General features: G+C 33.2%; 1 protein-coding gene across 1 annotated transcript; it reads right to left on the bottom strand.

Annotated features, from left to right (window-relative positions):
- Nucleotides 1–13,578: 13,578 nt before the first annotated feature.
- Nucleotides 13,579–15,458, bottom strand: LOC125203409 ((+)-borneol dehydrogenase 1-like). Its single transcript, XM_048101743.2, has 2 exons — nucleotides 15,341–15,458; nucleotides 13,579–14,526 (listed from the first exon to the last, which is right to left on the bottom strand). The coding sequence occupies exons 1-2, from the start codon at nucleotides 15,367–15,369 to the stop codon at nucleotides 13,743–13,745; spliced, it is 813 nt and encodes a 270-aa protein (XP_047957700.1). The 5' UTR covers nucleotides 15,370–15,458; the 3' UTR covers nucleotides 13,579–13,742.
- Nucleotides 15,459–16,481: the final 1,023 nt, after the last annotated feature.

The following is a 16,481-nucleotide window of genomic DNA, read 5'->3' as shown; positions in this document are numbered from 1 at the left end:
ACCCTCCTCCATCGCCAGCATTCCTTCTGCCCTGCCATGCCGCCGCACTCAACACCGACCTGCCTCGCCGCTTTGCCGCCGCCCGCCTGCTGCCCTCCCTCTTCGGGAGAGGATTTCGGCGATGATTTCTCCGAAGAAATTGGTGTTTTTGGAGGATTTTGGTGGGTCTGCCGTCTGCACAGCCGCCTAACCGGCGTTCTCTCTTTCTACCCTTCCTCTTCTTTTTCTTCTTCTCACCTTTCTCTCTCGTCTCTTTAACGGCAAGACAAGACTTCCGGATCACCTAATACTTTTCCTACGACACCTCATGCTATTAATGGGGCTTTATTATCTGTAGCTTACTTGATATGCTATAATCTTAGTGGACCATTTGTTGTCCAATAATTTTTGCCTTTCAATTCGTCTAGGGCTGGCAAATCGTGCGGATTAGGTCGTTATCGGGTCAACCCGATAACGACCCAACCCAATAAGGCCAAACCCGAACCCAACCTGTTAAGGAAACCCCAAATCCGAACACGAACCCAACCCGCCACCTTCAAACCCGGACACGACCTGGACACGACCCGAACACGATAACGACACGAACCACTTTGGGTTGACCCGACACAATAAGAACACGATATCGACCTGGACACGATAAGAACACGATATCGACCTGAACACGATACCAACACGAACCACTTTGGGTTGACCCGACACGATAACAACACGACAACAACCTAAGCACGATAACAACACGATTACATATTGCTTCAAAAAATGATCAAGACTTTAAAAAGCCATATAGCATGAAGATGTTCCATTTTAAACAACAAAACTCCAACAAAATCCAAAAAAACCCAACAAAATACATAATTTTTGTTCCAAATACATAACTTTTGTTCCAAAACCCAACAAAAAAATTTGAAACAAGATAAAAGAACTAAAGAAGTAAAAAGAACAAAACAAAAAAGAGTGAAAATACTAAAAACTAAATTAAATTTATTGAATCAAAATAAAAAGAATATAATAGTAAAATAAATTATATTATAAAATTATTTGTTGATTAGTTTTGCTAGTATATAATATCTGAATTAACGTTTTGTATCTATAAGTATAAACTTATTTTTCATAAATTTATTCAAATTATCCTTTTATTCTAAACGCTAATTGATTTAGTTTTATTTTTCACTTGGATCTCTCACGTACATTGTATTATTTCATTTCTTTCGACTACTTTAATTTTTGTAATTTGAAATATAATTTGAAGCTTGTAATTTCAAATATTTTCTATATATTATAACACATGAAGAAATATGCAAAGTAGGGTCATTACATGGTCATTTAATATTATTATCCAAAATTACATGAATGAAGACATAATTATATATTTTGAATATATTAACTAATATACTTGAAGTGTCACACGCCTAGACGTTGATAGCAACAACCTTCTATCGTCGAACTAGCTCTTATGTATCATTTATAACATATTATTAATCATAAATTAATTTTATAATATGGGTCTAAAATTTGTTGTGGTTTATCATAATATTTAAATATATAAATTTATATAGCAGTCATATAATTAAATGGTATGTTACAACTTACATGTTGGGTTCCACATGTTATCATCATACCATCTCTATTATGATATTATTACGCACTATGAAAATAATTATAAAAGTAATATTAAAATAATACAGTAAATGAAATATTGAAAATATTGTGATTTATCATATAGTAATACTATTAATTTTTCATGATCTTATCAATTTTTGGAGCAAGTGCTATACATTTGAATGTTGTATTACTATTATATGTGTTGAGTCCAACAATGTCTCATCATTGAATGACCCATATTATAATGTTAATAATTTTAGATAGAATAATCAACCAATATGTATAATATTATTTTCAAAATTAAAAGTTAGAAATTAATGATAAAATATCAATGGTTTCAAAAATAATATGAGAGAATTTCCTAACAAAAGAGTGTTTTCCTAATTTATACTTTGTAAAAAAAAGCAATTTATTTATCTTTATATCATTGTGATAGTTTAAATAAAATGAATAAAAGTTTATTCCATTATTATTCCATTAAAATACTATGGATGGTTATTCTCTCTAAAATTTTATCTTTTAATAAGGGTCTTGGTACATATTATACAACAATACAAATGAAAAATGAAAAATTATAAATAAGGTCAAATTAGTCACAAAAATATGTAATTAATGATGCTATCTAATCAAAATAAATTAATATTATCCTTTTTAAAATTTGAAGGGCATTTTGTGTATACAATTTTTGCAAATTTATCTTTACTCAAAATAAAAATAATAATATTAATTTTTAACGGGTTACCTGACCCGACCCGCATCCGACCCGATTTTTTCGTGTTCTTAGTGGGTCGACCCATTAATGACCCGCATCCAATAAGACTTGATCCAAACCTAATAATTTCATGCGGATTCGTGTCGGATTATCGTGTCGTGTCAAAAATTGTCAGCCCTAAATTCGTCCAGTGGTTGTTTTTTCTGCTTTAAAATAATTGTGTAATAGTTCAACAGAATTTGCAATTTTTGTTAAAAAAAAATAATTATACAGTCAGCTTCTCATTTTTCCTCCAAAAAGGGTATAACTAGTGCTGAGGAAAAATACCGAAATATCAAAATATCGGCCTTATCGTACCCAAAAAATATCAAAAATACCGAATTTTTGGTATACCGTGACTTTCGGTACAGTATGATACCTTACCGAAAGATTCCGGTAAGGTAACGGTATGAATTTTCAAATACCGCGATATACCGCTGCATACCGAAATTCGGTATATACCGTAAACTAAGGTATATACCACAAAAATATAAACACAATTATATATAAAATATATTTTATATATTTTTAAATTATAAAATCTATTGTGAAATATAAATATAATTATGAATAAATTATATTTAATTTATTTTTAAAGTTATAAAATCTAAATAATATTCTAAAAACTCTAATTTTCTATTTTAATTGATGTTGAAAGTCAGGTATAGCGCAAAAGTAAGGTATACCAAACTTCTGTACGGTATACTGAAAATGGGGTACGATATCAGTATGGAAATTCGTCATACCGAAAATAAGGTATACCGAAAACTTTGGTAAGGTAAAGGTATGACTTTTTCGCATACCGTATTTACGGTAAGGTATACGGTATGGTGGTTTCGGTAAGGAATACCGAACCTACCCACCACTAGGTATAACAGTATTTTCACCCAACTGTCACTTTAGATTATGATAGATAAGATTGAACAACTTAGATGTTGATTTTGGAGACGATGTTGCTCAAGGGTGGGTTTGATGTGGGTGTTGGTGTACTTCTAGAAGATTCACTTTCCTGACAAAGTAAAGTCCAAGTTTGCTTCTTGAGCCGACGGACTTTTCAAAATCGGAAGGAGAATCCATAACGGTTACGTTGTTGATCTTTCGGGTGAGTTGTGTGAGTACAATGTTAGAACGACATTCAACTTTTCGGATTTAGGTCCTTTTGATGTTTCAGGAGCCATGACCCAAAAATGCAAGATATCTTAACTACGCTCATCTGGCGCTTAAGCATCAAAGAGGAAGCTCAAGTGTCTTGAGATCGAAAGTCAAAATTATTGCTTGAAGTCATGTGGGAACGAAACGATAAGCCACCAGAACGCAGGAGAGGAGCAGGCAATCCAAACGCCAAGTTCATCACTTTGTCGAACCCCAACGACTCACCAACTCGTGCAAAAGTCTAGTAAATCGCTGAGTTTACCAACATGTCGAACCCAACGACTCGCCGGAAGTTGTACAAGCACGTTGTCCAATTTTTAGCACATTTTGTGTGTCTTTTCCATTCGTAGTATAAAAATACTACTTTAACGAGATTTTTGTTTAAATGTAAGTAGTCTGAGTTGTCCTCATTGTTTTGAAAAATATCCAATAATCCAAATTATTTATCTAATTTATAACACTTTCATCTCCTTTACCATCACCTTTACCTCTTGTCACTATTTTTATTGTCCTATTTCTTTAGTTATGTTTAATTGTTTCTCGAACTTTCCCTAGATGTGTAAATTATATTGAGCAACCTAACAATAACGTTGTATAAACGATAATATACCTGGAACAACATAGTGATTATAGTTCATCAAAGAATAATATTGACCTTTTCACTCTAAAAATTGAGTGAGTAAGGAATATACTCCCTCCGTCCCATCCGTCCCATAAAAGATGTCACACTTTCCTTTTTAGTTTGTCCCACTAAAAATGAAACATTTTCAGTTTTAGAAAAAAGTTCTTTCTCACAATAATATAAATATTAAATTTTCTCTTTCCACCTAACACAAAAAATAAAACCTCCTAAAATTCTGTATCGTCCCACAAGTGTGATATCTTTTATGGGACGGAGGGAGTAGTATTTACTGCTCCAAATTGCATGTGACATCTTTGAAATAATGTACACATATTTACATATATCATGAAGCATTTTGCATTAAGAAATAAAATACCATTGAGTAAAAATAAGTTTAGTAAATATACGACGTAAAGCTTTAAATTTTTTGGACGTAATATTGAAAATAAAATATAAAATGTTTATTTATCAAATCTACCCGACTTTTAAACCCCTTCTTAATTACAAGTATTATAACGGGAAAATAAAGTTTACATAAAATTACCGTTGACCATCAATCAATACCATACTTCCTTCATCCAAAAAAAAAAAAAAAAAATTTAAGTTGTAAATAATTTTAATGCTCAATTGGTAATATCATTCTCCTCTCTCTCTCACTTTATCATTTTCTAATTAAAATTTATGCCGTCCACTAATGAAACCATTTTTTCGGAATGGAGGACTAGTATTTAATTGTTAAAACTTTTCATATTTAAAAGGGGTAACTGCTTTTAAAGTCACCAACTTTCCCTGAATTCCGGTTTTTCCCACGAACTTTAAAAAGTTCGTGTAATGTCACGAACTTTATTGTCGGTTGTCATTTTCCCACGTCAGGTTTTCCGGTCTGATTCAAACTGTTCGTTTCCTATTAAGACAATGTCCAAATTCTTTTATCTTACTATCATTATCTCCGCCTTTGAAATAGCTTCGCGTGGGTACCTTGTACGCCTCAATTGGCACTCGGATGAAGAAGTTATGGCCATTATGATAGTACAAGGTCGCACAAAGTTCACAGCCTTCATCAAATGGCCATAACTTCTTCATCCGAGTTCCGATTGAGGCGTACAAGGTACTCACGCGAAGCTATTTCAAAGGCGAAGATAATGATAGTAAGATAAAAGAATTTGGACATTATCTTAATAGGAAACGAACAGTTTGAATCAGACAGGAAAACCTGACATGGGAAAATGACAACCAACAATAAAGTTCGTGACATTACACGAACTTTTTAAAGTTCGTGGGAAAAACCGGAATTCATGGAAAGTTGGTGACTTTAAAAGCAGTTACCCCTATTTAAAAATATGTCTAATTTTGGTAAATGGTCCAAAATAATAAAAAAAGATATTTGTACCTAATATCATAATACTTTCAAAAAGTTGAATTTTTTCCACGAGCTTTAAATTTGGCAAATAATATCATGAACTTTATCCAAGTTTGTTATTTTCCACCGATGAAACAATTACGAAAAATATTAATGGATTGAGGAACAAATTTTGTAGAGTAGTACAAGAAAAACTATGCTCAAATGTTGAAGAACTTGAAGCTCTCGAAGTTGTTGTCGAGAAATTATGAAAAAAAATCAGTATCATGATAATATTGCCGTAATTTTTTTACCGGTGGAAAATAACAAACTCGGATAAAGTTTGTGATATTATTTGCCAAATTTAAAGTTCGTGGAAAAACACCCTAACTTTTTGAAAAATCTATGATATTCGGAACCAATATTGATAGTCTTTTTTAGTGGACGAGAGAGTATCAGGATTTATGATGACAGAGAAATCTTTGAACAAGAAAATATGAAATATCTAAAGTCATGCTTTTGAAGTTCCATGATTTCAAATCAATTTTAGAATACAATACAAACTGAATGTCACAAGGAATTAATTCAATGATCACTTACTCTGAGCTATTATTTTCAAATATGTTAGAATGAAGTATTAATGTAGGATGGCTTCAAAAGAACAGCCTGATCAGTTGTACCAATGGCCCCGCCCACTTTGACACCTCCACACAAGTTGAGAGGCACTAACTAACAACATTAACTTTTGAAAAAGCACTTCTTTTTATTCTAATATGCTTTGAAGAATAATGATTTCGATCACCCCACACAACAAAGTAAAAAGGCCGTAGAGAAGGATAATGAGAGTTACCTAACAATCATTACACGTAACTCTGTTCAATCACTGAGGCCCAATCAATGGCATTAAAGGATGAGGGAACATTGTCAAAACCTCTTGGTTCCCATGAATGTAGGAGAGCATTACTCGTCTCAATGACATAAATCGCAGATGATTTACATTGGAGTCTTAGTTATCTTTCAGTCGTTTAAAGGGAGAATATTCTTTCTTAAGTCATATTATGTGCTGAATTGCTGAAATATAACTGCTTGTTGAGAGAGAAGGTGATAACAATATCAATGTTGGTGGTCTTGCCATGCGTAGGAAGGTGGAGGGGCTTAAGCCCTTGCATGATTGACATTTTAAACAAGCCAAATCTAGGCCTTAAAAATAGAGCACATTCATTTATGGAAAATTTTCAATAAATAATAACCATACACATCATTCCACTAACACTACTTCTCACTTACTTTTTCTCCTTCTCTTTTATTTTTTTCTCTTCTTTCTTACTTTACCAATTATACATTAAAACCCGTGTCATGCACCAATTGCCCTATTTTTTGTGAACGAAGGGAGTATATGCATAAGCATGTGACATGCATATTGTTGCCCCCTCATACATCAAACAAGAGAAAATATATTAATTGAGGCTAATAAAGAGCATTTTCAAATCTAAGATTACTACCAAATGAATTGATAAAAATCAAATGCTTACAAAATAGATAGCAAATACAAAACCTTTCTCTTCAATAGCAAGTATACATTTATTTGTTAAAGCAACAAACGTAAGTAGGGGTGAGCGAAATAACCGAAAAGCGAATATCCGATCTGAATGAAGCCGAGATTTGAAATTTAGTTCGGATTTTTTTCAGTTTCTCGGTTCGGTTTAGTTTTATATTCTGGCTAATTTTGATTTTTCGGTTCTGTCCGGTCCGAATCGTAAAAATCCCAAAAACATGAATTTCTTTTTAATAATATTATACAATACATTATACCTAACAATAAACTCTATTTGTATTGAACTATATTAATAAATTTAACAATATTTAGATTTCATAAAGATTGTAATTGTTTGGATATGTCAATTGGTTGGTACCCTATAATTTTTGTGTTAATTATAGAAAATTGATTTTCGGATTTTTTTTTTTGATATATATTGTCACACCCCAACCCTTATGACTTATACACTTACTATAAATAAATTCAAATTTTCAAAAGCACACATATTATATAATTTCAAAAATAAACCTTTATCAAGTACATATTTCAAAACATTCTAAACGGTAGTGAGACTCCCTCACCACTCTGTATACTATACATTTATCTACATGCAAAAATAATGAGGAGGAGAAGGTTGACAAAACGCGTCAGCCGCCGACCCTGATAACATATAGAGTTCCTATGACTCACGTCAACCCAAAAGGTTCACTTATATCTTTTTCCTGAAAAATATTAGTGGTTTATATGAGCCACAACTCAGTGTCTATAAACCTTACCTTTAATTCCACAGCTCAAAAATCAAACATGTTCTTTAACCAATATATATAACAATAATCAACAAATATTAAAATTAATTCCATATACATATGCATATGCCACTCTGTTCAGTTTATTATTCTGTGACAGTTCAAGCCTGGTATCTGCCCGAGAATTCCAATATGCCACTATGATTTGACCCGAAGGTCCCACTATGATTTGACCCGTAGGTCCCACTGTGAATTGACCCATAGGTCCCAATATGATTTGATCCGAAGGTCCCAATATGATTGACCCGAAGGTCCCAATATGTCCACTATGATTTCAGATCCAAGACATGACTATCACAGATCCTCTTTAATCAAATGATTCAATTAATTCCAATACCATATGCAAAACATATCTATTGCACCAATCACATATCCACATCATATTTCACCATCAATATCAAATAACACATAATTATATCAAAGTCACATCATATAATCAAATTATTAACTTTATTTAACATCTAGCAAAGAAGTGCGTAAAATATGTAAAATTAAAAGTGTGATTTATACACACCTCAATATAATATATAATCAACCGCACTTCTGATTTTGTTTCCCCAATATATAACTATTGATCCTCCTCTTTCTTCTCTTAACTTTATTTCCTAAATATTTCTCCTTTTTCCCTTCTGTGTTTTCCTACACTGAACTCCCTTTTTAAATTCATATACTGTTTATTTATTTAGAAAGAATCGGCTAAACCGACTTACATAAAAATAATTAAATGTTAATAGTCTCTAGACTAGGTGATGAAGAAAGGCTAATTATATGGCTTAGTCACATTGCATGCAACACGTAACACGTGTACTATGGTGTAATTATCATGAGCAAAATATTTACAAATGGGAGATATTAAATTGGATAAAAAAAAGCATATACTGTATTTGATCATTATCCGTAAACTACACATAATATCAAATACCCATATATTTTCACCTTTCTTATGCATAACACTACCTAAACTAAATAATAAAATATATTTTTTCCATGTACGTATGAACACATACACCATTTAATATGAATTAGGTAATTAGTTATAATATTTTAGTTTTCGTATTAATACTAACAACTTAGATAACATATATAATTATTTTAACTCTCATGATTAATTAAAATAATATCTTCTATAATAACCCCTTAATATGTCTATAATGTTAATGATGATAAATAAATATATGCAACAAATAATAAATATGCCATGATAGAAAAATGTTAATATGTAAAATGATGCATGTCTCAGGTTAAGGATGTCACAATCTCCCCCTCTTTAAGAATTTTGTCCGCAAAATTCAGTTCTTTCTAAGTTTATGTACTCAAGAAAATTGCTAACCGGTGAACAGATGTGGATAATTTTTTCTCATCTTTTCCTCAGTTTACCAAATCGCTTCTTCAACTCCTTAATTCTGCCAAATAATATCAACTATCAGAGTATCTTTTCTTCACAGTTGTCTGATCTGACGACTCACTATATTGATTGGTTCTTCTATATAACTTTCTTCTGTACATCAGTATTTTTCAGAACATGCGAAGGATCAGATCGATAAAGCCGAATCCTACTGACGTAGAAAATATTATGAATCTGTGTCAACTCTGGAAGTAATGTTAACCTATACGCCAATGGTCCAACTCTTTCAACAATATCTCACGGTTCAATATAATGAGGACTCAACTTACCTTTTTGCTCGAATCGCATGACTCCTTTCTGAGGTGAAACTCACAAAAAGAATTTATCAAGACTGAGATAGTAAATCGCGGATCTCCATCAATATATAAGATACTAGAATACCATATAAACGTTCTTGCAGATAATGATGCCAAATCTTCAAAGCAAAATAATGTCGCTAATAACAGATTTTGAATAGAATAAGAAACTCCCTGTACTTGCGATTGTTACGACGCATAAGTAATAAACTTTCCATTAAGTCAAAAGATAATCAAATCCATGTTTCAGCGCATCATTATAAATAACATAATATCTTGTACCCACGAAGATAACCAAAATAGGTGACATATTCAACCGATGCTTCCACTCATTAAAACTGTTTTCATATGCTTCACTCCATATAAAAGAAGAATTCTGTCGTACTAACTTCATTTCAATTGAATAATAGTAGAGAAACATTTCCAATCGAAAACCAGTTCAATCTTTTGTAGATCCATTTCTATTCCACGACCTGACACCACGTGTCCCAACAATACCACATGTTCTAGCAAAAACTCACCTTTACTCAACTTAGCATAGAGTTGTTCATCTCGCCGGACTTGAAATACTGACTGTAAGTGATTAACATGCTCATCTACAATTCATGAATATACAAGCAAGTCGCCAATAAAACGAACTACTAACCGTTCTAGTAATGGTTGAGAGACTCTGTTCATCAGTGGCATAAAAATTGTAAATGCATTTGTTGATTCGAAAGGCATAAGCAAAACTCATAATGACTGTATTGAGTTCGAAATATTGTCTCTTGAAACTGATCAAACAAGTCTTCGATTCTCGGTAATGAATATTTATTCTTCATTGTCACTCGATTCGACTTCCAATAGTATATATAATGTCGCAGTGTATCATCTTTCTCCTTCAAAAATAATATTGGTGCTCTTCAAGGTAAATCATTAAGTCATACATATCTCTGACAACTCTTGTAACTGTTTCTTCAACTCTTGAAACTCTAATGAAGACGGTTGATAAATATAAATAAAAATAAATGCAGTGCTCAATAGAGAATATGTCTCCCGATAAGGTGAAATTCCAGATAAATTTGCACTTCCAATAAATCAAAAAGCCGATCTAGATAATATAAGAAAACCTGGAACAATATATTGATTACCGTAAAATATCACTCGATCCTGTCTCGATGATTATATTACCATTTCCTTTACTTGACAAGCTACCTTGGTTCGATGAAGTGAAAACCAATCTATACCCATAATAATATCAAAAGTTGTGTATGAATAAGAGAATCAATATCCGCTGGTAGCTCAACTGAATTAACTCGCAACACATTCTCTAGAAAACCATGTATATTGAAATAATGCCAGCTAATAATCAACAAGCTAGTTCCTTGATTAAAGACAAAACCTTCTCTGCTTCTTAGCACAATACACTTCTTTGCATATATTTAGCATTGAGTTCTCTAAAAAAATCGTCTGAACTGAATACCAGAAGTTGTATCATAGCTTGTGGGACTGTTTCCCACCAAGAGTAAGTATTGCTTCAAAGAAGAGATACCCTATAATCAAAACCTTCTTCTGACATACAACTTATATGATTGAACACCGGTTCTATCACTTTTAACTATATCCCAGCCTCAGTCAGATTAGTCCCATAAAATCAATAACTTCTACTTTTCCGAGCTCTTTAAATTTTCTGCCTCTTTACCTCATCATTGGTCCATGTACTCTTTGTTCTAAAAAGCCTAGGCATTTACTAGAATTCCTCATATGATGCAGCATGTATATGAGATGTTTCTACAATTAATTGATGATGTAGGGCGGCTGACCCTTCTCTCTTCAGTGACAAATGTTCATGATAATTCAAATGCATGTGCAACTTATAACTAATATGTATCGTATAATATTTATGAATGTCATGTCCCAGCGGGATTCTATCCCCGCTCTGATACCACCTAAACTGTCACACCCCAACCCTTATGACTTATATACTTACTATAAATAAATTCAAATTTTCAAAAGCACACATATTATATAATTTCAAAAATCAACCTTTATCAAGTACATATTTCAAAACATTCTAAACGGTAGTGAGACTCCCTCACCACTCTGTATACTATACATTTATCTACATGCAAAAATGATGAGAAGGAGAAGGTTGACAAAACGCGTCAGCCGCCGACCCTGATAACATATGGAGTTCCTATGACTCACGTCAACCCAAAAGGTTCACTTATATCTTTTTCCTGAAAAATATTACTGGTTTATATGAGCCACAACTCAGTGTCTATAAACCTTACCTTAATTCCACAGCTCAAAAATCAAACATGTTCTTTAACCAATATATATAACATTAATCAACAAATATTAAAATTAATTCCATATACATATGCATATGCCACTCTGTTCAGTTTATTATTCTGTGACAGTTCAAGCCTGGTATCTGTCCGGGATTTCAAATATGCCACTATGATTTGACCCGAAGGTCCCACTATGATTTGACCCGTAGGTTCTACTGTGAATTGACCCGTAGGTCCCAATATGATTTGACCTGAAGGTCCCAATATGATTGACCCGAAAGTCCCAATATGTCCACTATGATTTCAGATCCAAGACATGACTATCACAGATCCTCTTTAATTAAAATGATTCAATTAATTCCAATACCATATGCAAAACATATCTATTGCACCAATCACATATCCACATCATATTTCACCATCAATATCAAATAACACATAATTATATCAAAATCACATCATATAATCAAATTATTAACTTTATTTAACATCTAGCAAAGAAGCGCGTAAAATATGTAAAATTAAAAATGTGATTTATACACACCTCAATATAATATATAATCAACCGCACTTCTAATTTTGTTTCCCCAATATATAACTATTGATCCTCCTCTTTCTTCTCTTAACTTTGTTTCCTAAATATTTCTCCTTTTTCCCTTCTGTGTTTTCCTACACTGAACTCCCTTTTTAAATTCATATACTGTTTATTTATTTAGAAGGAGTCGGCTAAACCGACTTACATAAAAATAATTAAATGTTAATAGTCTCTAGACTAGGTGATGAAGAAAGGCTAATTATATGGCTTAGTCACATTGCATGCAACACGTAACACGTGTACTATGGTGTAATTATCATGAGCAAAATATTTACAAATGGGAGATATTAAATTGGATAAAAAAAAGCATATACTATATTTGATCATTATCCGGAAACTACACATAATATCAAATACCCATATATTTTCACCTTTCTTATGCATAACACTACCTAAACTAAATAATAAAATATATTTTTTCCATGTACGTATGAACACATACACCATTTAATATGAATTAGGTAATTAGTTATAATATTTTAGTTTTCGTATTAATACTAACAACTTAGATAACATATATAATTATTTTAACTCTCATGATTAATTAAAATAATATCTTCTATAATAACCCCTTAATATGTCTATAATGTTAATGATGATAAATAAATATATGCAACAAATAATAAATATGCCATGATAGAAAAAATATTAATATGTAAAATGATGCATGTCTCAGGTTAAGGATGTCACGTATATTGTGCATCTTTGGTCTTTCGGGTTCGATTTTTGTAGTTTGGATTTGGGTTTTCAGATTTTTTTGAATATATTTATGATATTTCAGTATTTTCAGTTCAGATTTTGATTTTCTTAATTTTTGGATAATTCGGTTCTGTTTTGTTTTATTTTCATTTTCACAAAATTTCAATTTTTTTATTCGATTTGGCCAGAACCGAAAATCAAATGCTCACCCAAGCTTAACTAAGATAATGCATAGAGCAACTACATCTGTATTATTCAAGTAATAACAAAATAATGAATTAATCAAAAGAAAAAAAATCATCCAATCCAATAACAAATCCTACAAAACAGAGAACAAAAAATCAAACATACCGTGTTTTGGTATACGAAACATACAAAAAAGATTCAAAGGCTTTCTAAAATTTTAAGAAAAATTGTAGTAATCAAATTATATACTCCCCCACTGTCCCTTTGTAGTAGATAAATTTTAAGAAAATATGTGTTAAGTGTATTAAGTGGAGATTGAATAATGTAGATAAGAGAACAAAATAGCTATAATGGGATAACTCATAAAGGAATACAATTCAACAACCTTGGTTGCAGTATAATCTTATAGACTTATTTTATGTTAACGATTACTTTTTCCCCAAGCCAGGTGAGTTATTAGTTAAATCCAAAATGTAACGTCAAGATTGGTCAGCACTCGTGACATTGGCAAGAGTGGGATTGACAACACTATAGCCTCCATCTACAACAAGATTCAACCCACTCACATAGCTAGCCTCCTCACTAGCCAAGTAAAGCGCCGCCTTTGCAACATCATCCGCTGTCAGAATCTTCCCCTTGAGATTCCCCACTGCTGACATGACGCCATCGAACATCAACTTTGCCTTGTCGTCTCTCGCCGCCATCCCCGTCAATACCCCAAATGGGGAAACACAGTTTGCTCTAATTCCGTGCGATCCTAGCTCCACTGCCAAGCTCTTCATCAGCCCCACGATCCCATATTTCGACGCCACGTAGGCGTGCCCCGCGATCCCGGCGACCTCGGTGCACGCACTGGCTGTAAATAGTATGCATCCTTTCCTGGCCGGGACCATGACCCTGGCCGCGTGCTTCGCGGCCAGAAAGGCCCCGACCAGGTTGATGCCAAGGGTGCGTTGGAGCTTGCCCTTGTCTACGTCGACGATAGCATCCATTCTTTCTGCGATGCCCGCGTTGCTATACACGATGTCCACGCGGCCATGCTTGGCCACGGTGGCGTCAACAAGGCCGCGGACGTGGTCCTCGTCCGTGACGTCGCAGTGGATGTAGGTGACGTCGGGGCCGAGATGCTCGGCTAGGGTTTTTCCTAGATCGTCTTGGATGTCGGCGATCACGACCTTTGCACCGTGGTCGTTGAATAGGCTCGCCGCGCTTGCTCCGATGCCGCTTGCGCCTCCGGTTACTATGGTCACCTTTCCTTGCAACCTTGGTCATGTCGACATATAATGCTGTTACAAATGTATGATTGCAGCTAGGAAATAACTTTACTAATCAACAAAACTAATACTCTCCCCGCCCACCAAAAGTAGTATCATTGTGGGACTATACATGTTTAATAATGTAAAGTACCATGAAAGAAAAAGAGATGAAGTGGATAATACCAAAGAGAAAGATAAAAGTGTGAGCAATGAATTGAAAATGATTTTTTCATTTTCAGTATGGAACTAATTTTAATGGACGGAGGAAGTATATAGTATATGAAAGAGATACGGTCCAATGAGTTTTAAAATGAGAATAATGTTCAAATATATACAAATTTATGAACAAATGAATACACATGCACAACAACATGAATAAAATTCTCGTGGTCTGAAAATATTGTCGCGTGATGTGTCTAGTCAATCACTATTACAGAAATCTCGGCTAGAAACACCATGCAGCGATCTGGACCACCAAATTTTAACTTTGAATGACTGTGTTGATTTGTGGTTTGTACATGTTTGACATTTATTATTCATATCGAATTCATGAATTCTACTTATTTGTGCATGTATTATCATTTTCCACCCTAATACCATTCCTGCTAAATCACATCTCTTTATATGCATAGCCAGAATTTTGGACTGGAAGACCCAAATGACCTCTCCTTAATCCTTATTATAAGTACAATAACATAATAAATTCAATTTTTATGTGTATTGCAAAATTAATTTCACATAAAAAGGAGATGCCAACACCAAAAGATTGACGAAATGAAGCACATTAATTGTGATATGTAAACATATTTCTAAGACCTCACCTTGGAGAAACAGCGCTGTTTCCACTCATCTTGAGATTCAAAGAAGACAAGTTTATGCAGTGTTTTGTGTTTATGGATCGATGCAAGTGGTGGAGTTGATGGATCGGTAAACTAATTCTACTTATAGGCAGCAAACCATATGGAATCATACAATTGGGCAATAACTACAATTTGGCCGTATTTGGTGCCATATGGTTTTAACTAAGAAAGAAGCACTCTTTAAACACTTCAATAAATTAAGTACTAAATTAGGTATTAACTGCAATTTGTAGTTTAGGACAACATGCAGTATGAGTGTGGTCCAGATCCGGGTACATAGAGACTCACAAATTCTTTACTAGGTTGATGATGAAATGGGCTATAAGTATATGGGCCTCAATGAGCAGGCTCCTTTTACATAATGAAAATTATAGAATAATGAAGGACAGTTATGATTATAATTTTCTTCAATAAACATTAATTCCATTGCATTATATTTAATTTTGTATTTTTTTCAAACTTATGATAAACCTTTAAATAATTATTTAAATATTTAAAAAAAGACATTTAGAAATACATATTTAAGTCATAAGATAAACAACTTAAACTGTACAATCTCTACATGACAATAATGTTTTCCACCTAACAATAATGTTCATTTTACCATTTCGGTATGCCTAGTAATAGAAGTCTCCTTCTACTAATATTAAAAATGATAAGTAGACCTCACAATCTAGGTGTGTGCACACGGTTCAAAAACCGTCGGTTCCAGTTCGGAACCGGCGATTCACGGTTCAACATTTTGATGAACCTGAACCGGCCCGGCAGGGTCCTAGGCGGTTCCGGTTCCAGTTAAAAAAACAGGCGGTTCCGGCGCTGGTTCAAAACTGTCGGTTTTCGGCGGTTCGAATATTTTTTTTCTTTTTCTTCTTTATTTATCTATGAAATTTGCGTAAAAAAATTCAAACAATCACGATGAAAATTGCAATAAACAATCACGATGAAAATTGCAATTTTATTGATATACACTTAAATGAGACTACAACTCTACAACAAGTTACAACTCACAAGTCTTGCAACAATTACAAATTTACAATTCACTAAAGACTTGAAGTCTTTAACAATAAATTTAAATACAACGAGACTACAATGAAATTATTTA

The sequence above is a fragment of the Salvia hispanica genome, chromosome 6 (assembly GCF_029641045.1).
Source record: "Salvia hispanica isolate PSC_SH4W2 chromosome 6, Shi_PSC_v1, whole genome shotgun sequence".
Taxonomy (NCBI): Eukaryota; Viridiplantae; Streptophyta; class Magnoliopsida; order Lamiales; family Lamiaceae; genus Salvia; species Salvia hispanica.
This window is presented reverse-complemented; position numbering and strand designations above follow the sequence as displayed.

Bases quoted from the DNA above. Each gene is read 5' to 3' on its own strand.
- LOC125203409 (XM_048101743.2), bottom strand. From the start codon at position 15,369: ATGAGTGGAAACAGCGCTGTTTCTCCAAG. The intron at 14,527-15,340 runs GTGAGGTCTTAG...GACATGACCAAG, and splicing joins AACAGCGCTGTTTCTCCAAG to GTTGCAAGGAAAGGTGACCA.